Source organism: Glandiceps talaboti, chromosome 8 (genome assembly GCF_964340395.1).
Source record: "Glandiceps talaboti chromosome 8, keGlaTala1.1, whole genome shotgun sequence".
Classification (NCBI taxonomy): Eukaryota; Metazoa; Hemichordata; class Enteropneusta; family Spengelidae; genus Glandiceps; species Glandiceps talaboti.
This window is the reverse complement of record NC_135556.1, coordinates 20730908-20756872: the sequence shown is the minus strand read 5'-3', so window position 1 is coordinate 20756872 and position 25965 is coordinate 20730908. Positions and strand designations below refer to the sequence as shown.

At 33.7% G+C, this 25965-nt stretch overlaps 1 protein-coding gene across 1 annotated transcript in view; it reads left to right on the top strand.

The window, feature by feature from the left end:
* LOC144439518 (exosome complex exonuclease RRP44-like) overlaps positions 1 to 25965 on the top strand; it is a 51964-nt gene extending 25999 nt beyond the window's left edge. Inside the window, 2 exon segments of the mRNA XM_078128813.1 lie at positions 25138 to 25260; positions 25517 to 25965. Of these exon segments, the coding sequence (XP_077984939.1) occupies positions 25138 to 25260; positions 25517 to 25606 (213 nt within the window). The 3' untranslated portion in view covers positions 25607 to 25965.

The following is a 25965-nucleotide window of genomic DNA, read 5'->3' as shown; positions in this document are numbered from 1 at the left end:
AGAAAAAGACGACTGCCTGTAACAGTGTAGGTCGATGGAGACAAGTAATTTAAGGGCCTGAAAACCGACAAAACAAACACTTAATCTCCAACTCTACTTTCTTCAACATACGCATGTGTAGTTTGACAGCAGACTGTGTATGTAACCGTCACTCAATACAAGGAAGTGAAAGTGTTGTCTGAGAAGTATGCATGCATTAAAATGCTAGCATTATAAAACAGCGCCCCCACTGGCAACGTTATGATGTGTGTGAACTTGCGACCTTTGTCTGCAGACTACTCTCACATGAGACAGCAAAAAAAAGTGTCAAAAAGGGGCCAACACAGGAAGGTGTATAAATTATCCATGGAATAATTTATTTGACAACATCATGATGTGAAAAATTAGAAATGAAGTATGATTTCACGTTTATAATTGTTGATACCCGAGAACAAATTTATCCAATTTTAGAGTTATATAGTATAATTGGTGCATATTGTATCAATGTTCCATGTGTTCACATTAATCTAAGGTTACTATGAGTCACCAGCTAATACATTAACACAAGTCAGTATAGAAATATGTGTGGCTATGTATTATTCTGGTTGATAAAAGAGAACTTGCAAATACATTTGTTATGAGAATAAAAACATACCAACCAGTCATTTAGAATGTAAGGGATACTCCCATACACAAATGTATTAGCTACAACAATAGCATCATGTACTATTATAGGGATGTGTGTATTTATGAATGGAGCACAGTGGGTTAACCATAGACCGTACACAAAAACAAGGTCACTGTATTCATGTGTTGTCACTGTCAGGATAGCATTGCTTGGTGTCTTTAAAAAACAGCTACCACACCCCGAAAAGTTCAACAATTCTGTGAGACTTGCCAAGATGTGTTCAATAGAATTGTGTAAAGTACAGTGGGTGGGTGGGTGGGTGTGAGACTGGAGTACTGAATTACCTTTAGGAGCAAGGGTATGTTGACCTACACAGTGTTCGTTTCACCTCACAACCCAACATACAAAACACTTTCCTTCACTAAAACTCCAGACATCACACAAACTGAATTCTAAATAACCACTTGCAATGAAATTCACAGGACCAGCGTGAAAGGAATAGACACAACTGCGATTTTTGAAATAAACTCAATGATGAGACACCCCTGTATATATAAACAATTACACTCTGATCATATGATATGATCAAACTTAGTTTAGGACGTATTCTGTGTGATGAATTTCACTTTTGTTCCTTTATGATAGGGGAACAAGTTGTTTTTAGAGGTGATTTTTTTATTGCATGTTGAATGCCCAAGAATTCCCCTATTAATACCCGGTATGTCTTATCAATTATGCTAACAACACTGGGGAACAACAAAAAGACATGTATAAATAGTAACATTAATTATGAATGTGTATTTTCATCTGAAATAAAAAAAAAAAAGCCTGTAAACTGAGAAGCTTGTACAACTTTAATGAAATTCGTATATTGCATTGAATAGGTCTGATAAAGCTAAATCAAATGCTGAGTAATACAAAACAATTACCTCACAAGCAAAAATGCTGAACTACATGATAGAAATCAAATGTCGATAAAACAAATCAACGGTTAGTGATAACTTAATTAAATCTCCTGTAATCATTGAAAGGATTTCATAACCATGTTAGTTTTCATGTGTCTCCTAGAAACCTATAGATAATGAATAAACAAATATCAACAATACACATAACATACAAGGAAATATGATGGTCTCAACAAAACTCAACTCGAATGGAGTCCAAAAATTCTGACTTCAACCTTTCACCTTGTTATTAAACATATTAGGTTAGCAATACATATATCAATAATAGACAACACATCAAAACAATGGCACAATAATTCAGGATAAGCTGTCATAGTCTTTACAATTGAGAAGGGATACCACACACAATCCAAAACTCTAATTGAGAATAGACTATGTACAAATTGTAATACAGTAGAAGACGAAGAACATCATTTGATAAATTACAAACTATATTTAGCAAAGAGATAAATTATTTAGTGTAATTTATAATATAAATTCAGAATTCAATAGCATAGATAAGAAAGAGCAATTTGAATTTATAATGCAATCAAAACTAAAAAGAGATTATAATGGCTCTCTGTATGTATCTAAAATCATGTAAAAATCTTTGATCAAGAAAATTGTTTGACTTATATACTTATAACATTTGCCTATTGCAATGTGGCGTTCTTTAATATCTTTATTACACTTAATATACCCAAATAGAATTGTCAATTTTCTGTATGGTTGTAATAAAGCGTTATCTTATCTTTTCTTATCTTATATACACTAGCCTGAAGAATAGGCTGTCCTTATTTCACAGTATGTTACATTTAAAATTAAATGTCCTGTAATAGTTGGCTATGAAATTTTAAGAACCAGAGGGGAAATAAGGGTGGTGACAAAAATGTACATGTGTTTAGTAAAACTTATTTTGCCTTTTGTTTTTTGTCAGAACAATGTTCAATAGTATAATGATCAAGGAATTTTAAGAGATGTTAGAACAATGACTGGTGTTATGCAGTCACATTCTTTGGTGTACAAAAACAAAATTCCATCTTCAGTTTCAAAAAAAAAAATGTAACACCATAACACATAAAGAAATGACTTTTAGAGTATATGTGCATGGTGAAAGAATATTCCATGTGTGGAAGTGTTACTCTTAGATAATTATTTTAAACTAAATGGGACTGACAATGAAATGAACACAGATTGCAAACAATAGCTATTTTATGTACTATACATAAAACAATATGGTGATTATACTTGTTATTTTTAATTTAATTATCAATGCATACCTTTATGCATGTCATGACATTGATTTAGGTAATTAGCATATATATTGCATTGGCTAATGTAATGATTTATTATCAAGGTTCAAATACTTCTAGTTGTTAGGCCAGCTATATTTAGCTAACAAGATCGTGCTTATAGGTATTTATAAACCCCAATGTTTGAATGTCCTGTTCTCTCGGCAATTAGTGGTATGTTTGTCATCGGACCCATTAGAATCAATGGGACCATTCATTTGTACTGGGCCAACTTTTTCAATGCCCGCTGATTTCCTTGCCCAAATTTTAATCTTCTTAATATGACATTTTTAATAAAAATAGTAGAAGACACTGTTTTGGAACTTCAATGAATTTTGTGGGGAATACATATCTCTTCACCAGTACACTGACTCATTGATGACAAAGTTCTTGAGAAAATATTATAGTATTTTATTATGTATCAATATTGTGAAATATTTTATTCACAAATCTCACCTAGAATGCAAACTAATATTGCACTTGCTCAGCATATCCTGGTCCTGAAGCTATCCATGGCCTTGGTTTTATCTAGATCGGAGAAAATCAAGCCCAAGGAAAACATATCCCAAAGTCATGGATCTGAGAGTACACTGTGTCATGTCACAGTGTGTCTGTATTCATGCATGCATGCATGCTCTCTTGTTTTACTGTGCAAGGATATGGTATCTCTTGTTTTGATCATACAGACTGGCATAGTACACTATGAATTACTGAATCACAGTTTGAAAATCAGTTCAAGTACTTCCACCTGCCATGCCCTCAAGTAGTTTATAGTTTATGTTTACAGTAACAAGAGTGAACTTTGACCTGTCTTATCACAAAGTTCCAAATGTCAGTGCTAACTTCCCCATACACCTAATGTTATCCTGTTCCTGTTCTATGTGTTAATTTATTGTAACTTCCTCCCAATTGTAATATAATATCCTTCCTGTTTCTATAGTAATTTGTAGTCCAGGGTAGCTTTTTGTCATAATCACAGAATCTAGAGCAGTGCTGTTTTCCCCTCATTCTAAGGAATGTATATGTCATATCACTGGCATACTGTGAGTGAAATATATAGGAAAGGTGGGTGTGGCATATCTGCCAGAGTGTGGTGTCATAAAAGTAATTCAATCTATATAATGTGTTAACTAATATAGCTACAATATAATTAGCTGAAGGTAGTACACATGCAGTTTTCAGAGAGTCTCATATTCAAATGCTGTGTATAAATATAGTCTTTTTTAATCATAAAGTTTGCTGGTTGATTTTGACCGTTCAAAAGCATGGGTTGAGAGGACAGTCGAAATCAACCAGCAAAGGTCCTTAGCTATTATCCTACATAGTTGCACACTATTTCTAATGCCATCTATTCTATTGCTCAGTGGCCAACTTCTCCTTGAGATGGAAGGAAAGATTAACAGTCCCAGGTTACCTAAGCCAGTGAAAATAATATATATTAGGACTACTCATGTTCTAGCTTCTGTTATTTCTATAATCCATAGGTGAGAAGTCTCTGTCCGTGTTTAAAGTTAGAATATTAAATGTAATGTTCTATTTTCAACTCTCACAGCTACACACACAGGCTTAGAGGCTTAGACTGGGAGAATCTGGAAATGAGTCACATATTGTCCATTACAGAGGTGATCACATTTCAATAATAATTACATCACAATTATATGAAAGCAACAGAGTTTTAAAAGTCTGATCACACTAAACAATGCGCTAACAGTGAATATTAAAGGCAATATACAACAGAGACAAATAAATATTATGAATAACTTAGGGGATCGAAATTGTGGTTTGAATTTTTTTTTATATAGAAAATGTTTCACAATGGAACAAGGAAAGAAAGAGAGAAAATGGTGACAGATGGAGAGAAAAAAAACATCACAATTTTGTTTTTATGATCATGAAATAAAGGTCAATACACTTTAAGTGATGAGACTTTAAAGGTTGCTATGGATACTAAAAGATGAGGAGTGAGTCAGTGGTTATGAGTAGAGTGAAAGGAATGAGGAGTGATGAGAGAGGGCTAATTTGTTTTCCTCCAATGATGATGATTAAGCCAGAAGGAGTAGGATTCATAGCATATCGAGTGTTAGAAATTAATGAATGTGTCTGTGGGCAGGTGTCAATTTTATCACATCTTTTTCACATTTTAACAAAAACTGTCCACAAAAACTGCCCACACCGTGCAGTTTACGGGTGTAAAGTGTCCATCAACCTTTCCTGTGAAATCTCTTTCTCATGTTTTAGATGAAACAGCAAGTTTGGATTCTTGTTTTAGTTTTTGTCTAAAATCAAAATGAATGAAGCAAATTTATTTGAACAAAAACAAAAGTGTTTAAATTAAAAAAAAAATAATGCACAATATTACCTCAGAGTCTGTTTTACATAGTTTTAATATACAAACTAACGTAACTTAAGGATGTGGGTCATTTTATCAAAGCAACTTTTGGAATATGAAATGCAGTGTGCCCTCTAAGCCAATTTGACGCACCACTGACACACAATTTCTAGTGATGCACCAAAATTTGGTGTTCTCCTATCTCTAACTGTGTGATGACTTTAAAAAAATGACATTTTCTATCATTTTGACTCACAATCAACAAAATGTGGATATCTTTAGATTAGAGGGCACAGATGTATGTACTGTTATGTGCTATATTTCTAATAGTATAAATAATCAGTTTATTATTTACCCCAAATAAATATAACAGTGGGTAAATGGGAAGTCATAGCTTACAGCTTATTTGTTTAAATATTTACTTGTTACACAACACTCAATAATTTACCTCTTATTTTATTTGAATGTTTATAATACACAAAACCAATGTAGTACACATTCTTGAGATGTAATAAATTATTATTATTATTTTCAAAAATACATTTTAATAAATTAAATTAAATAATGAGAAATATAGGTTCAAGAAATGTGCAATAAAGTATCATTACAGAAGATTGAATAGATCATAAAACATTTTTCATGAAACTAAAATAGTTAATGTTTTAAGTGCGTGTGAAATTGTGATCTGTGTTTATTATGCCCCAAACTGAAGGGCTAAGCCATATTCTGAAACCTGCACTAACTGTAGCATGGGCATTATATAATTTATGTGAAAATTGTTAAAATACCAAAAATTAGGCATTGTACATGTCAGTTTATAGACTCTGAGGTATATCTATAAGCAGTGTAGTAGTAAGTTGAATCCATGATTCATTGGGGTGCTGATTTTTTAGTGACTGGAGACCCAAAATCAATTTGGTTTATACATATATTGCACCATACTATGTGTATTGCGACACAAATAAGTTTCCCCCACAGTAATTCAATACTGTTCAGGGTGCATGATATTACAAGTAAGTCATTTACACATAACACATGTTCCAGTTGTAGCTATAGTGCAGCCCTAACATTCAAGGTTTTCCACAGGGGGATGTAACAAAGGATATCAAAGTGTCAAATTATTTCCTGGTTTATTACATGGTAATTATGACATCACAATATAAGTATCACCACACTCCTCTCTTTACAGCAAAGTATTAGTGGACAGTAATGTTTCCAATTATAAAACCATTCAACGTTTATGGAAGTAGAACAAAAGTGTTTTACCTATTAGAACTTTAAGCACACTCTTCTAATGTGCCAATCATAACTTTAGTCATCAATTATCAACATCAGAATACTGGCCTTTACAATTTAGTCATAATAAATCATTACTATACTGTTTCTATAATCAATAACTGTCCTAACACTGTCCTACAGTGCAAATGACTGACAGCTTTTGTACTTTGTAAAGGCCAGGGTGTCAATCCCAGTTTTGGCATTAGTGTTATCTTATCAGTTGGGCCATAAGGATTTAATACACAGGACCTTTCTTTTGATTCGCACAACATCTTTCTATATGTAGCTCTACTAAACAACTGTTTTTTGCACCTAAATTTTAATCCCAATCTGAACCGGGCTTTCAGTTAGTGATTTATTGTGTGTTTCTTATCTACAAAGAACACTGGTAATATATTGTACTGGACATTGTTCAATGTATTCACAGTACCATTCCATGGACAATGCCTTGTAAAAAGAGTTTGGATAACAATGTCATATATTATCAGTGAATAACAGCTCAGGTTTATTCATGTATGCATGGTTGTTATTTAACCTTTACAGAGGACAGTTGTCTCATTGTTTAAGTGATGATTGTTTTTTGTTTTGTAAAGTTTTAGTAGATCAAAAACTAATGTTAAAAGGTATTTCATATTCTGAAGATTTGATGTATTAGTAAGAGTTGATGATAGAACACAGTTGTCTTCTCGTGAGAGTTCTGAATTCATCGGTTTTAATGTGAAAATGACAAAAACACTTAATTAGATTAGATTAATTCTATTTTTTCAAAAATAGGAATGTCAAAATTAATATTGTTTATAATGTATTTCAAACCATAATTCCTTTAATCCATTGCCATGTTTTTTTTTGCTAAGGTTTCGGAACCTCTTATAACTACATGTATGCCGCTTTGAGAATCCTTGTAATCCATTGCAGGTGCCATATCTAATACATATTACTAGCAGCGTGCGAAATTAACGCCGGTCCTTCGGCCCGAGACCAACAGATTTCCGTTCGGACCGACAGTTTTTCAGAATTACAACAGCTTATCGGTCCTTATGACCGACTGAAATTTGGAGTAAATAATAACTGTTATTCAAAGATATATCCAATTTCACCTACATGAATCTGATCTTGTGTTACCTATTTTACTCTCGACATCATCTCATTCAAGTCAATCGACACAGAGCTAGCTCGCTCCGTGTTGTTGTCAATGTTGATATCATGTCTACATACATGTATGACGTAGCATACAGCATTTGCTTTATGAAATTATGTTAGCAAACACATGGATTGATGTACGTCCTGTCATGTTGTAATCAACGTAAAAACTTAGAAATGTTGCATTTTTGTTGCCATTGTTGTATCTGGAAAATTACTGCATCATGCCAAACACGGGTTCATATAGTGGATGACACATTACAGTACAGTTACCATATCACGTTCCCACGTCAAAAAAAATCACACTGCACTGTAAGACATGTTTAGCCATGATAGTTCTCTTCATCATGGTCAGATTTCTTATTTACACAAACAACCAGTGACGATACTCAATACACCACGGCAGGGTATACGGGTAGGGCTTTTAAGGGGGGGGGGGCCCTTCTGTACATATTTGTAAAGACCGAAGGAAGACGAAACCGCTTCGTGTCACTGTGTGGATGGAAATTGAAATAAAGCAAATACACAGTTTTCAAGAGGGATAGTTATGCGACAAAACCTTCTGCTATGATGAATTTGTGGGTCTACGTTCGCTAAGAGTTGGAAAGCTACATCAGCTGTTGCTACATACGATGAATCTGACTTTGGATTATGTGATTCAGAATTTAGTGAATCGTACAGAGAGGAAGGAGAGGACTGTGATCTCTATATTATCTACAATCTATGGATATGTATTTCTATTGTGGAATGAATACATTCAGTCTCAGACCACTATAGTCTATAGGAACAGATTATGTGAGAATGAATATTCATAGTCTCTGGGTTCATAGTTACAAATGAAAACCTCTACTCACAGAGTCAAAAAGTACTTGCTTGTGAATCCAAAATTTACTAGTTATTTTTTTACTCTGTGAGTGGAAATTTTATGAAATAATAGTGGATAGTGAACAATTCGTTGTACTCTCTAAATTACTTTTATATCTAAAGATATGTTGTATCATATTAAAGTTCAAAATTATTTAATCTGTAAATGGGGGGGGGGGGGGGGTTATTATACAGGTCGTGGACGTGAACTGCATTGAGTATGGTATGGACCAGCTGTTTTCCTTATGGACCAGCAGCATTTGCTACCTGTCGGTCCTTATGACCAGTAGTCATTTTCCCTTAAGTTCACCCACTGATTACTAGTATTCGTGGAAAACTTTGTAAACGACCTGAGGAACTCAGGCAGATTTTTATCTACCTCAAAACTACAGAAATCTTGAATTGATTGTGATATTTGATGTCATGGAAACACAAAGAACATAATACCTCCAAACACACTAAAACACACATTGTCTTTGTCGCTGTCGTCATTATCATCATTGGTAGCAACAGCAGTGAGTGTCGCTGTTACCACCACCAATGTAATCATCATCATCAGCATCATCATTATGGAAATATACGCCACGCCACCTTCCCCGAAGCACATGTGCGTGCGCGCACACACACACACACACACACACACACACACACACACACAGACAGACAGACAGACAGACAGACAGACAGACAGACAGACAGACAGACAGACACAAACAAACAAACACAGGATTAGCAAGTTCATAAATCTTTCATAAATTCTTAATACTGCTTGTCATTCATAACTTTCAAATGTTGCTGGAAATTTACATTGTAATGGAGAAGTTTGTGAAGTGCCAAATACATGAAATACTTTTGAAACAGTGCAAACATAGATAATGTAGATCATTTTGATAGCAGTTAGTTTGAACTTCCCTTTTAATCAGTAGCTGTCTCTTTTATTTGATAACCTTTGAACTTTGCTATGTGGGGGAAAAAACCATGTTGAGTTATGAAATGTTGTGTAAGCATACTGATTGCATATTTAACATATGCCAAACAAAAAACAGGATGTTCAAAACAACATACGACATTGTCATAGATATATGTTTTTAATATGTGGTGTTGAACTGTGTGATATGTAGGGATTGTCTCAAAATGAACTAAAATAAATCAAAACTCATTCACTCAGTCAGGGTGGTGTTTTTCTTGAAGTATTGAAAAGACACTTATTTTGCGAGAATCTGGGTTACATACTTAATAATGAAAATTTCTACTCACAGAGTCAAAATTTAGATTCGATCCAAGAGATTGTTTGACTCTAAGTAGATATTTTTATTACTAAACTAAATGTCCATATATTACTACGGAAAATGTGCTATTGGCAACCTGAGATAGAGGCAAACCAAAGTATATTTGCATGTGGATGATATACCTTAGTTACATGGATATAATCACCCTGTAATCAAGATATTGTACATAATAATAAAGCAATTGTTGAGAGGCACTTCACAATGCAAAATTACCTTAAGGCTTAAGTTAAGCACCATTTTAAAATACAAAAAACTATGCGTATCACATAACTACATATACTATAAAAGAAAAAATTGTTTTGAAAAATAAAAAAGTTAAAAACTGTTAAAAAGAGTTGCACAAATAAAAAGTTCAGTGTTGTTCAAAAACTCACTTACTGCAACAGTTATAAAGGTCAAATACAAAAAAAAAAAGGTCAAATACCATAACAAAAGATTGCATGGAATTAAAACTAGAAGTCCCTGAAAGTGTATACATAGAAGAACATGGAAGTCTATAAAATATTTATTTATTTCAGCAGAAAAACACATCGTTTAAAAATAGTGAAAATTAAGGAATAAATAGTAACCTGAGTAAATTAACGTTTGATTCAAAATACTGACATAATAATGTCGTTTTTAGTAATATTTTAATGATCCATAATTGATATCCATAATTCATTTCCATTTAGTATGTCCACATTGTATTCATGAAACCCTTGGACAGGGAGAATTAGTATACTAATTAATGACTTAGTAAATTATGCAAGCATTTCTATTCTTGGAGCCTGTGAGATAACTAACAATTGTCCCTTAGTTTACAGGAATGTGTACTACTCAACTTGTCAACAACATATTTCTGTGTTTACAGCCAATAATTCTTGGCTAAAGTACCATTCTTACATGTATAAATCCCAGGGTATAAATACTTTGTATGCTAGTAATTAAAGGCCAGGGGTTCAATCCCAGGATCTCGCAGTAGTGACATCCTATCAGTTGAGCTGTAAGGAATTTATGTCGAATCATTTTTTTGTCCTGGACAAACTTTTTTCTATAGCTGTGTCACACAACTGTTTTTCATACCTGAAGTTTAAATTTAAATTGAAAAGCACTGTATAGTGTGTACAAAGGCCTAGTTACATGTAATAGAACAGATGTATTGAGATACAATCAGGTGATCTATTCTATGCATTCAATCTTGCCTCTTAATTACCCCATTACTCTTGTTCTGAATAGTTGTGATACCCTACTATCTACACTCAACATTAGCATAATCATTGTTATGTAATCATTTTATGACAATTACTTTTTAAGGTTTATATTTTGGTTTATAATCATATTCCAAAACTAAAAATGAACAAAAATATGGCACTGGCAAAAAAAAAAAAAAAAAATTAAATTAAATCTCCAACGTAGTGGTGCTGCTCTAATTCTGTACTGCAGAAATTGAATTAACAGCATAGTACAGAAATCAGTCCATATATTACATTATTAAATATTTGCAAACTGTTATGTCTGGTATGAAGGTATACATATCACTGCATAAAATGTGAATACGAATTCTTAGACTGTATATAGTCAACAGTAATAACAATACTCGTCTCTCTGAGTCTCTAGGCACTTGCTTCAACACACAGGTAAATTACATGACCATAGAAAATTTACAAGTCGTTGACCCTCAGTAAGCTCTGCAAACAAATAAACAAGTGTCCAAGCAAATACAACACAATGTGAATGCATTGCTTTCTGAAAATGCCACCAGGTATGGCTTTTTTTGTATTGAGAAAAAAAAAAGAGAAAAAAAAAGGTAGTATAGCCTTCAGATGTATCCTGTTCTTTTAGCAATTAAACATATCATAGTGACTCTTTGTAAAACATATAAAAACAAACAAAAAAGCTCAGTTGTTGAATAAAAGTTAAAATTGTATTTGTGTTCAATACTAATTTTATTATTTGTCATCCCGTAATTGTTTTTCCTTTTTGGAAAATACTTCAATAACAAGTCCCTTTGTTTTCTAAAATTAATGTGTCCCAAGTATAGTGAGTTCTCTAATTGGAGAGTTAAAGTAGGTAAAACCAAGGACAGTGTCCCCATGCCATTTTGTATTAGATTCTATGGGAAACAATACCTTTCCCCATATGTGGGGTTCCCCAACCTTGGCAAATGTACTAAAAAATACAGGATTAAATCTTATATCATATAATGTAGTTGTGTCTATTATAAACACACTCCACTAATTTTGTGGAATTTCTTTGTTTGCTTTTAATGAATGTACATTGTAATTACCCATTCACTTTATTGCCAACAAGAGTCAGGCAAGGTGTATACTGGAAACTATACCGTACCTCAGATTCTGTAAATAACTAGTGTTGGGATAGGATGAGATGATCTGTATATTTCATTAGCTGAAATACGTTACGTGCAACTATGCCATGTTGATGTGTCTGTATGACTTTCAAACCTATAGGCATTATGCCAGACATGCAGGCTAGTATGAGTTTGCAAATGTCACAGTTCAAAGAAGGGTCACTGAAAATACCAATACACCGATACATTACAAAAACTGTACCTCGACTAGACCATGTAACCATTATGTCTGAACTCTGTGACATCTGTACTCATTGCAATGTGTATTGAGAACATTAAAACAGGGTCAAATCTGTTTTCACTTTTCAGTTGTAAGGATCAGGTGATGTATTCAATAATAATACAGAGTGATTGGTTATTTGATTAGTCTTTTTAGTCGAGCTTTGCATTGTAAGCAAAGAATAGATTATGGTGATTAAAAGGTAACATAACAATAAACATATCTAAGTTGATGCAGCTAATATAGAACAGTGGTATAATTAATGTACAGTAATGCAATGACTGACAAATTATTTAACATACAATGCCTGGAATGTGTGTTACAAGACTAAATCTATCTAACATGTTTATGTAATGTGTTTTCAAGTATTATATCTGAAGTGTTTTTTATTCACCAAATTAAGCCTGGAGACTTGTTTTTCCATTTTTTTAATTTTTTTATATTTTTAATTTTTTTTTTTTAATTTTTTTTACCAAACTAAAGCTGTCTGCTTGAGTATCAAATAAATGCTCTCCCTCTGCAATCAGGTGAAAATTGCTACAGGCCCTTAGGATTAAAATGTAAAATTTACCGGTAGGTGTGAAAAAGATGAACTTGTCTGACAGGCCTATAGAAAAAAAGGTCCATAACAAAATAATAACCCTCCAAGAATAAATGAATGATGAAATGAAAATTTCTAAGAGTAATTGATTTTAATCATTATGGTTACACCGATAAGATTACACTAATGTGTGAACCTGGGATTGAAACCCTGGCCTTTAAGGTAGCAATAACCTGATCTGACCTTGCTTTATTACATCTATAAAGATTGTAACTTTCTATTTGTGTATTAATTACATTGATCATCATGTCATACTGTGTCTTGAAATAGGGCATGGTTCAAAAGCTAGTATATATTACATTACTGTTACTACAAGATTAGTATTACTATCACTACACAGACCCAAAACACCATGACAATACTAATATGCAGTTATAATTTATACATGATGTAGACTGTAGTCTGTAGAAATAAAATACATGTGTAGTAACCCTAGCTGTGAATACATGTCATTTGAACCATATGTTATTTTGCAAATAGACTGCTTAGCTATTTATGTTTGATATATCAGTACATGTGTTATACAAACACAGGTACATGTATGTATAGAAATTGAAGCAGCTGTGCACATGCAGTGAGTTTACTATCATCCTCATCCCAATAATTAGAAACCTATTATTTTTTTACATTTAACATTTCAATGTCATGCTGAAGGTAAGAAAATTGGTACTGTACGTGTTGCGTGTGATGTAACTAATTCTTTTAAAATCGTGTGTATTTACATGTCTGTATGTATGTATGTATGTATGTATGTATGTATGTATGTATGTATGTCTGTATGTATGTATGTATGTATGTATGTATGTATGTATGTATGTATGTATGTATGTATGTATGTATATGTGTGTGTGTGTATGTATGTATGTATGTATGTGTGTATGTATGTATGTTATGTATGTATGTATGTATTTATGTATGTATGTATGTATGTATGTATGTATTTATTTACATGTATGTATGTATGTATGTATGTATGTATGTATGTATGTATGTATGTATGTATGTGTGTATGTATGTATGTTATGTATGTATGTATGTATATATGTATGTATGTATGTATGTATGTATGTATGTATGTATGTATGTATGTATGTATGTATGTATGCATTTGCATACGTATAAGTCTGTCTGTCTGTCTTGTCTGTATAAGTGTGCATGTTCCAAGCATGAAGTGATACATCATTACATGTAAGAAACTCATGGCATGTATCAAGTAATTAATAACTGGACAGGGTGCAACATTTATCTTAAAGAGTCTAGTTAGTCTATCTCTTTAATATCACAATAATATGTCAATGTCAATCTTTGCATCAAGCACAGTTACTGTAGTAATATATTTGTTGTCATGCAGGTCTGTTTATAAAACATTTCAGCTAGAGAGCAAACAGTGCATTGTGATTCAAATCAAGACTCAGGCTGTGCACATTAATGGCAGTCCTATACAATGACATTAATTATTGTGAAGGAATGTGCTATGTTGTACAATACATGTAATCATCTTTTTCTATTAAAGTATCACTCAATGTTACTCTCAAATCTGTCCATTATGATTTTGCATTGCTTCAGGCCATCGTATGATATATATAATATACTTGTATAAGATGTATTCTGAAGAATGTGTAGAAAGTAGGTGCAATCTCAATGTAGGTCATATTCACCCAAGTTTAATGGCTCCTGGATTTTGCCATTACTTGATCCCATCAAAATCATAGTGGAAAAGATTAGAAATTAAATTAATGTTAGATTTTACAACATATCAGCTCTGCCCCCCCCCCTCCCCTTCATTTTCACCATGGCATATAAACATTTGTAAACACATGCATGCATGCATATACCTTTAATGATGTAACTGATTTAATTATGTCTTGCATTTAAAGGATTCAAATTTAGGTGTTAAAAACAGTTGTCTGGTAGAGCTTAATTAGAAAGAGTTGGTCCAGAACAAAAGAATAATCCTATGAAATCCTCATGGTTCCACTGATAAGATAATGCTAATGTGAGAACCTGGAATTGAAGCCGTCTTCTTTATTTATTAAATAAAGAAGACGCGTGGGTTTCAATTCCAGGTTCTCACATGGTGGATTATAATGTTACACAAAGAGTCATCTACCTTCTAGTTTATTCTTTTTTTCCAACAATACTGCTTTGTTGTAGTTTGTTTCCCCGATTTTGTTCTGATTTGAGAGTCCTACTCCTGGTACTGTAAATAAACAAGGATCAACATCCATACACACATGTAGTGTATACTGGCTATAAAGATGTACCAGTGTGTTTTTCAACCATAGATAAACTCACATTGATGTTCACATATTGTCTGGTTTAGATTCATAGTCTTCCTCTTAGTCAGCACATAATTGAAATACGGTGTAGTTTAATAATAACAACCATACTTGAGATCGAGACATGTCATATGGCAGACCTTTGTGAGTGAAGTATAGTGAGTGATGTGTATGTCCTTCAGACAGTCAATTATCAGTGTCTTCTGCTATCACTCAAGCAATCAGTCTTTCCTGATTGTGTGACAAGTGACTGTATTGATGAACTTTTAACCTTTCAAGAATTACAATGAAACCTGTGTTATAGCTTGATGGCCAAACTTTCCTGTATTATGGGATAGAACAACCTTAGCATATGGACCCAGGCTGTGTTATGTTAGAAGTAATGTAATTATTGTACCAATTCTCTTTGGAGAACTCAAAATGTTGTTTTAATAGTTTTGTACATGCTAATTAATCCTGTCCCCACCCCCCTACCACCTTTCAAAAATCCAAGCCATATTTATAGTGAATGCAGAAGTTATATCAACATCCATATAACACAGTATTTTTGTTATTGAAAATTTCATATTTATAATCTGCTTGACAATTTATAATTTAGTCAGCAGCAGGGATTATAAATGACAAAGTTGGTCTGTAAAAAGTGTTGCTAAAGATGATTTATAAGTACCAAGTGAAAAATAAACGATGTTGAGATATAAATGCAAGACATATTTTTCGTTTTTTAATGTAAGTGCTAAAATTTCACGATAAAAATGTTATTTAAAAATAGTTTATAAGCAACAAGGGGAGTATTAACGTTGAGATATCAAATGAACTCTATATATTTTTTCCCACTTTGACCATAATAACTAGATATTTCAATCACAGAAGAGTAAATTATATTGATTTTACAGTTATAAAATTACAGTGTTGTTTTTGGTGTGAGTTAGAACATGTCAACATTTCTGTGCAACACTGCTTCATTTTTGTATGTTGATGTAATTGTAGGCAATCATATGGTCAAAGCACTACACTTTAAAAAGGTCTATTTTGCAACACAAATGAAATAGAGTGATTTACTAAATCAATATTTTTAATACAATATTAATATTTATTTAACATGCTCCTAGGCTGAACTGTCAATCAATTATGTTTCTAGATCTAAATTTGATTAAAAAATATCCATGTATCATTATTAATACATACATTATGTTTATAAATTCAAATTTGATTTAAAAACATCCATGTATTATATGAATATACTCATATTGTCATTAGATGTGACAGTGTAGCAGTTAGCAATGAAGTGTTTCAATATTATTGGCCATAAATTATGTATCTGATCTGACTGGCCAATTGTAACTTAGTTTGTGTAATAGTCACATGGGAATACAAATTAGTAAATGCTGGAATTCCATTAATTAGTGAAAATCACTGCCCTGTGATAATTTTCTGACACGGATATGTGTTGTTGACCCAAATTAAGGTATGATGTATTGGAAACGCTCTCAGTCTTACCAGCTTTCCCTTTCTGTTACCGGGGTTCCCAAACTTTAACAGAACATGATTTTACATTGTACTGCTTGTTCACATACATACAAACATACGAACTCAAAAGAATGCATGCGTGTGTGTGTGTGTTTATATATATGTCTGTGTGTGTGTGTGTGCATGTAAAAAAATGACAATTTCAAGAATTGATCCCATCGTATTCCATTGTAATGACGTCGCCTCAAGAATTTGGCTTATTGATAGCATTAAACCCATTTGAATCAAACTTTGCACAAATATGAGAAAACACTATTTCTACATATTAATTTGATATTGCTTCATCACAAGAAGTATTACTGACTGACAGTCTTAATCAAACTATGCATAAATACGAGACAAAACAGTGCATTCAGTCGATTCATGCCATCTACTTTCAGTTAACTTAACATGATACCACTTTACTTCCAATATTAACATGACTACACCTTAAATTCCTACAACAGCCTCACGGTATCTGTCAGAGAAATCTGCTATTTGAACTTTAACACAGAGAGTAGTATGCTATAACCTTCTCAACATTCATGTAATAAAAGTCATGAAACTTTTGTGAAACTAGTGACAAACGATAAGAAACCAGATAGTAATGGTATTATAATCATTGAATAATTGTTCTGAAACTAACAAAAACTTGTTCACATAACTGGAGCTCTGGTACAGTGTGATAATATTTGAGTATGATATCAACACACAATCATTTGTGCCAACTTCAGTAAAAGGGATTTTATCAGTATCCCTGCAAAGTTTCAGTACATAATATTCAGGAAAATCTAACAAGTGTAACTTTAAAAAGAATCAAGGAATTTATTAGTTGTTTAAAATACTAGTTTCATGCTGTTTTGTGTGATTATAACATTTATATAGCTCTTTTGACATTAAATATTTATATGGTCTGGTCAGATTTCATGATTATTTAATGAAATGTCACCAAATACATCCACAAAGCTATGAATCTGAGAAATGAATTGAAAATTAAATCTACATTACAATGTGTTGTGAACATCATGTTGCAACTATGTCCTGCGTATTTGTATTCTTCCTCAGTGTAAAGTTATACCATAGACAGTAGATGCCTATGGTTATACATAGTTTTAACACTTTATTCAATGTTAAAGGCCAGAGATTCAATCCCAGATTCTTGTATTTCATATTATCTTATCAGTGAAACCATAAGGATTATGTCAGATCATTCTTTTGTTCTAAACCAACTTTTTTTATTGGACTCGTAGATAAATGTGTTTCACGTGGACATTTCCATCCTAATCTGAACTGGGGTGCTATTAACTTCCCAGTTATAACAAACAAACATACACTTGACCTTGGCCTTGTTGTTTGAAACTGTCATAAGTTTACAGCAAAGACTTGTTAACTTAAGTCCAGTCCATATACTTATATATATACAAGTGCAGTGTTAGTGACACTTTTCATTGTTGTTGACATATTGTTTAGGTAATGCTTCCCCGCATCACTGATTTCATACAAAATATAGTAAGCTATGAAACAAAATATTTACACTTGCATACCATCATCACATTCCAAATGGTATAAACTCTGATTTCAATCAAATGTGCACAACAGGCGTACTCTGACCACATGAACCAATCACAAACATTGATTTCAATCATTTGAGCAGGTGTACTCTAACCATCAAACCAATAACAAACACATATTTCAATCCAGGGTAAATGAAAGGTGTACTCTAAAGCCTGGTGCACACACAAGCAAAGTGCTGAGCAAAAAGTCATTCGTGCCATTTTGCTCAGCAGATAATTCATGTGTGCGCGTAAATTTTCATGAGATTTCGAACGTTCAGGGCTGTGAGCCAAATATCTAGCGTGTTTGATAATTTTGCTTCGAATGACTTTTTGCTCGTGTGTGCGGCAAACTGTGAGCAAAATGCTCACAACTTCTCTCTTGAGCTAATGCGTGACAATGACGTAAACAGTAAATTGTAAACAGTAAAGATGTCTGCTGTCACTGTTGTCGTGTGAAATACTGGTGTCTAAATTTCAGTAAAGGTGAGTAATTTATCGTCTGTATTTCAATGATTTTAGACAATCTTAGCGTGAATGGTCATTGTAACAACAAGATCACCATTTTCATGCGATGGACGACATAGGACCCGCCATTGTTACTGTTTACTGTTTACGTCATTGTCACGCATGCGCTCAAGAGAGAAGTTGTGAGCATTTTGCTCACGGTTTGCCGCACACACGAGCAAAAAGTCATTCGAGGCAAAAATTATCAAACACGCTAGATATTTGGGTCACAGCCCCGAACGTTCGAAATCTCATGAAAATTTACGTGCACACATGAGCTATCTGCTGAGCAAAATGGCACGAATGACTTTTTGCTCAGCACTTTGCTCGGGCTTAACCATCAAACCAAATTCACAAACACTGATATTTCAATCTAGTTTAAATGGCAGGTGTACAGTAACCATCAAACCAATCACAAACATTGTGCATGTATACACCAACTACATATAATATATTTCAGTCAAGTTCAAAAAACCCTACAGTAGCTACACTAATGATATACACACACAGTATTACATTTACTTTCACTTTAGTCTTCTGGGCTGCTAAGGTTGGAGAGAGTTGATAAATGACTGTGGATGTGGGGTGTTGACTTTAAAACTAGGGTTATATTTCAGTTACAAGTCATCACATTAGTAGGTAGTCCTGTCTAGTAAACATTTTCTAATCGTGAAGGTGTGCATAGGCTAGAATTAAAGAGTCGATTCACATATTTCTTATAGGTGGCTATTGCATAATCCCTGAGTGTCTGACATGCATTCATTACGTTTAACAATCTTTTTTTTTTGTTTCCACTTCATTTCAATGCAATATATTTTGAGTTTAGTAAATGAGTGTAGTGGCATGGCACATTATCACAGTGATAGTTTTTGAAATGACAGGGACACTTCAGTTGGCAGGCAGGTAGGATTGTTGAATGCAGATATAAAGCAAACACAAGTAAAGTGACGATTATGTACAGAACAAACATCATGTGGGTACTGCATTTGTGTGTGCCTGACAGCTGTTTAGGTAGACTGCCTTGACACTTCACAATGTGTATCAAGCCGTTTTCACGAATACAGTCACCAAAATGCAACTATTTTCAAAAATACAGCAACAGATTTCTTTCCTGTATATATATAGTTAGTCAAACATTAGGAGATATCAAATCTGTAAATATACTCTTAAATGGCTGTTTCATAGGCACTCTACGAGTGTGTGTCATGCAGTCACGTTCATCTAGCATGATGTCGTCATCTTAATCCAACCCCTATTTAAAGCCAGCTTTAGCCCTTTAAAGTGCAAGAGCCAGTAATTACAGTAAAGACGTATCACAAGTAACATAACAATAGATTTACATACAAGCAACACAATTGGTTTATGCTCTAACAGCATAGGATAGCAGGAGTATGAATGATAATAGCTCTACTTAGACATACCAAAACTGAAGATGGAGTGATTTGTTTACAGTATTTCTTCCATTTAGTATGTTTGACTGAGAAATGACCCTGGAGACCATGTCTGTACCAGTAAAGACATGGTGAGAGTAAAACTAGGTTAATAATGTTGGTTTCAAAGATAACTGGACACTTGTGGGAACAGAGCTGAACTGTATGTAAAAGTTAATGCACGCATGTAACCGCTGCCCTTTGACCTCTCTCTCACCTCTTTCACCCTAAGAAAACTTTTAAGAGGCCCTGGGTAGGTTTATAGATAAGGTGTTGGGCTGTATATGCTTTGAAGGAGGTACCAGGACAGGTATACCTTAGATTATTCAATATTCAAGTCATGCAGACGTGTTCAAGACATAACCCCCCATTCACAGTAGTTTGTCTAGGTTTACTTGTTATGAATAGCTGCAAGCAATCTAGGCTATACCAAATTTGGTGTGACCTAATTTTAGTGTATGGAATGTTGTGTTTCCCTGGAAGTTAAGCTGCAGACATATTTACATCATGTAGTACACAATTTGTCACAGTGGGAGTGTCATACTATGACCTCTCTCATACCACTCCCTATAAATCACAAATAAAGGGACATCATGTTACTCTCCACTCTAGTACAGTTAGTCTGTTCATTTTACACTTGACCAGCTCTGTCTGACTGTCTGTCTTCCAGATTTATTAAAGCGTTCACCCCTCATGCTCTCAAATGCACTAAACAACAACAACAACAACAACAACAACAACAACAACACCTCTATTAAAGTTGTACCAAACTTCTGCATGCATATTTATCGTTATTTGGCCTTCAGTTGCAATATGTTTTTTATTTTGAGGTTTTTGACATTTTGTGAGACATTTATCAATTTCTATATATACTGTAAATATTTTCTTTTCAGTCACAGTGGCGCTATGAAATTTATTCCTATATAAGTCATGATACATAAAACATAATACTTCAAACATATTTCAGTCTCAGGAACGAACTACATTTTGTACATTACCATAGATGTGTTCTATTTATCATATGAAAATACAAAACAAGATGATGGATATTGGTACTGTCAAGTGACTTTATTATTGTGAATCAGTACTTGTCCTTCACTAAAATATATACACATGATAAATTTTACTCTAACCCAAGTAACTACCTGTTACTACACTGAGCTAAATACTAAAGTATGGAGGAATTCTGATAACACAACAAATATTTATTACCCTGTGTTGTTTGACTAGGCTTTGTTTTACTTCCTGGTTGTATACAAACAAACAAATGACCAGTATGACAAAACAACCTGTCAATCAGAACATGTGAACTGCAAGTCATCATGTAGCTTGTAATTGTGCAGTCAGAATTCTGTTATGTTTTACTATGTTGGCCCAATGGATAAAATTCAAGGACGCAAGCTCATGAAAGTCAACTAAATCAGCAGACAGTGTCTTAATCTCCTAATAAATCAATCCAATTAAGTTATTTGGCCTCTAATATTATCCATGGTAGGTGAAAGCATTGATGAAACCCTCCATTGTCTATGCATGATGAAAGAAATGCCATCCCACATTCCCAGCTTGACAATGTCATTGAGCATCAAAAATATTTCCACTTTCATTTTACATTCAATACCATTCATCCATACAATTTCAATACAAAAGTGCCAACTTATATACCTGTTTTCTTTGTTATGTGTCATAATGCCCTGACATCTTTTTAGACAAGAAAAATCATCCTTACATGTATCAAAACAGTTGGCAAATGTTACTTTCAAAATCAATACATTTGTACAAACTACATTTGACTGATTTTCTACTGTAAAGTTGATTTTACTAGATTTCTGTGTTCTTGTTTACCAAGGGTTAGAATTTACATGTCACTACTCACAATGAACACTGAAGGAATGCCTTGAGCTTCCAGGCCATAGTAGAGCCCATCAAACTCAGCTAGAGCAGAAATTTGGCACAGGTTGATATATAGCCTTCATCACTATGGTTCACAATCAGTGTGCCCGCTAAGCCACTTTGAGGTGCCACCCACCAATGCACACAATTTCTAGTGATGCACCTAGATTTGGTATTCCCCTATCTCTTACTATGTGGTGACTCTCAAGAAATGACAGTTTTATCATTTTGAACCGCAACAAAATTTGGCTATCATAAGAATAGATAAAATTGCAACTGCACTCATTGGGTGTAGCAACATACAATAGAATTCACATAATTGTATGATCATTCTGATATTAGTATATAGACTACCTGACCTTGGGTTTCATGTCTTTGGAATGTATCTTATGTTGGTATTACAGTCTAATAGGTTAATAAAAACAGATTTAAAGGCCATGTTTGACTTTGTTAAATACATTAGAGGCTCATAAAACAGCAGTCAGTGGGATGGCAAGTGATTGAGACTTATATTGAAAGATTACATATGTTTATATTTATGTAATAGTGCTACCTGAATACTTATAGTGGATAGAGAGTTAGTCTGGACTTATCTGTAGCTTTGATTCTCAAGATCTCCCATGAGAAGAAGAGATCCGAAGGCACAGATAGCCGCTTGACTACTGGAGTAGTGTCATCATGGGCATTTTTTTCTTCTAAAAACAGACATCTTGAATATGACATTAAAGAATAAATAAATATACAAATAATTTTTTTTAAAAACTTTGATATTATGCAAGTTGGATCAATACATCTCAGCTGTATGCTACAATATTTACAGTAGTGTGCTGGGTTGTGAAGTAGTGACGTGGAGTCGTGACTCACATTTTGGCTCTCACACTTCAGCATTGTAAACATCCCTATAAAATTGATGGCCCATAGAACTGTTTTCAATGTGTATTTCACTATCAGGAAGTATAATTCAATGGTTCAGCTATTGTTATGTATAGCCCAGGCAAAGAGGAAGAACAGCTCGATTGGTGGGGTCAGAGGTCGTGACATAGTTATCAGAGGTCGTGACATAGTTTATCAGAATGTGTCCACGTATATCACTAGAAAGTCACGACTCATCCTGGGTCCTGGTCTGACACTGTGCATTGTGTTGTTATCAGAAATATTCATAAATTTTTAGTCTATTAGTCTAGGGCTATGCAGCATTGAGTGACATGTAATATCTTTCAGACAACTCGACATACCATGTTGGCATCCAGGGTATAGTTGATTGCCTCCAAATAAACTACTTCTCAGCGCACTGTACTTTGCACAGAGAATTAATTTTGTATTAGAATTTTGCAAGGAAATTGCAAGGTCTAGAATTTTTTGAATTGGTGAACATTGGTCAATTTAGTAAAAATAACAAGTGTTATCAACTTGATGATGATTGATATCGCTAATAGGTCAAGCTGCAGGTGTAAACAAATACAAAGAAAACAAATAAATAAATAAATACAAAAAAAATTATACATAAAATTCTCTAGCCTTGATTTTGATACACTCTATGGATTTCTTACACTTACAGATCTTTTCATGACACAATGTTTTCTAATCAGAAAATCACATCCATGCATGACTTGTCACGTTTAAAATCTTGAATATAGACTAATCAACAGTTCTTGTACTGTGAAAATCACCTGTGTCATGTAGCTGTTCAAGTGCCAATTAACGTTATTACTTCTACACTTTGAGAAACAACTTCAAATGTGTTGCTATATAAGCTAATGTTAAGCACTTGAAGACTCAAATACAAATGCAGTAGTTATACCACTTCTTATTTCTTACAATGGAAGTACTTTTTTATGATTTATATTTTGCCTAAGGGGCATTGTCCAGAGTTTAAAGCGACAGTACTATTTTTTCGATATGACAACCAACAAACACATGTATTGAAAAATTGTAAAATATTGATAATCAGACATTGTACATGTTTGATGTCAATTAGTAATACAGTAACATATTGAAATCATGGTTGTATTAGGGCTGCTGATTTTAGGGTGTAGATCCCCCCAAAATAAATTTGATTGGCTTTATTGTACCACATTCATACAGGTCATTTTTACAGTTCTTTGTCTACATGTGAATTCAGATAAACGTACATGTAGTTGTCATTTTTAGCACAACAGTAGTGCTATAGGCATAGTGTAGAGTCTGTCTATGTGTGGACGACTTAAACCACCACACCAATTACATTGGTATTTGGTGAGGACATTACTTCTGGTGTCTAGTTGGGAAATTGCTCAAAGCAAAATGATTGCATCATAGGTGTGATTTTGGTCAAAAAATGTCACTTTCGATCAAAAAACTTCAAAACTCAGAAACTACTGAGCAGATTGGTCTGAAATTTGGCGGAAACATTTTTAGAAGTGTCTTGATTAAGATTTGTCATGACATCAATGACATGATTGCAACGGTAATATTTCTGCAGATTTTGGTCAAAACATTTTGACACAATTGTCCCTATCAACCATAACCACCACGCCCTTAGCAACAACCAAATGGCAGTATATTTTGCAAAAATAACATCTGGTAGACGAGTGAACATTCAAAAAGTGTATGCAGATATGCCAAGCAACAAGACCACACCCATAGCAACAGCCAAATGACATATATTGCAAAGATAACAGGGAAGACAATTGAATAAACATTCAAAAAATGTACGCAAATATACTTAGCAACAAGACCCCACCCCTAGCAACAGCCATATGATGATGCATATCACAAACATCAGGGATTCATAGACAAGTGAATGAACATTCAAGAAATGTATGCAAATATGTCTAGCAACATGACCACAGCCAAATTATCACATACAACAGAGCTGGATTGGCAACTGGATAATCATTCAGCAAATGAACACCTGTACCTAGCTTCGATCAGCATGTGGATAAACATTTTTAAAAATCTGTACAGTTGTGCTACAGTGCATGCCATTGGCGCTATTTTCTTCCTCCTGATTTGGGGATCTCTTTATCATACAGTAGCTTAGCATACATATACTGATGACTATTTTCTTTCTTTTTTAAAGGAGAGTTCTCAGACATCAGGAGACATCAAGTTCCGCGTGTTTGATCGTGTGCTTGTCCAGATCAGTATTAACAAGTCTAATATCCAACATCAGAAGTTACAGTTGAAGCTGGTACAGCCTATTGTAAGTAATTCATACATTGAAATGTGAAATATATTTCGTAAATGCTTATTATCTTCAGATAAATATTCATGAATATTCAGTGTTCATCTAATACCCATGAGGTGCAACACTGAACTACTGCAGGAAATGAAGGTGAAACAATTTTGTTGCTTTTCTTGGCCATCATAAGAAATGGATGTGATGTAAAATGCTGAAATCTTTATGAAATACCTTTATTTCCTGTAATGTTGTTCTCTTTTATTTTTTATATTTTCAGGTAAAAGGGTTCAGTGTACCACCTCAAAACAAACCTTGTGGTATTTCTGAAGAAACTGATGAACCACCGACTAAGAAAAGTAAGCAGTAGCTACAAGATTCTGCACAGTGACCCTCACAGAATAACAAAGAATGATGGAAAAGGAAAATGACTCTAATGTACATGATAGTGTCGAGGATTTGAGTGAAAGACTCTCAATTTAGAAATTGGATCTTTCCAAAGACTTTTACTTTTAACATTGGTTGAGAGTTAGTGTGTACATGTATGCCAGTACACTTCACTTAGCTGCTAGAACATCAGTGAACATTGACATATTTCCATTCACAGTTACTAAACAGGAAGTCTATTACATGAGTATCCCTAGTTATCTTACATTACACACACACCCACACACTGATTCCTTGCATTTCAAATGTATTTGATGTTAACAAGTGAAGCTAATAAACCAT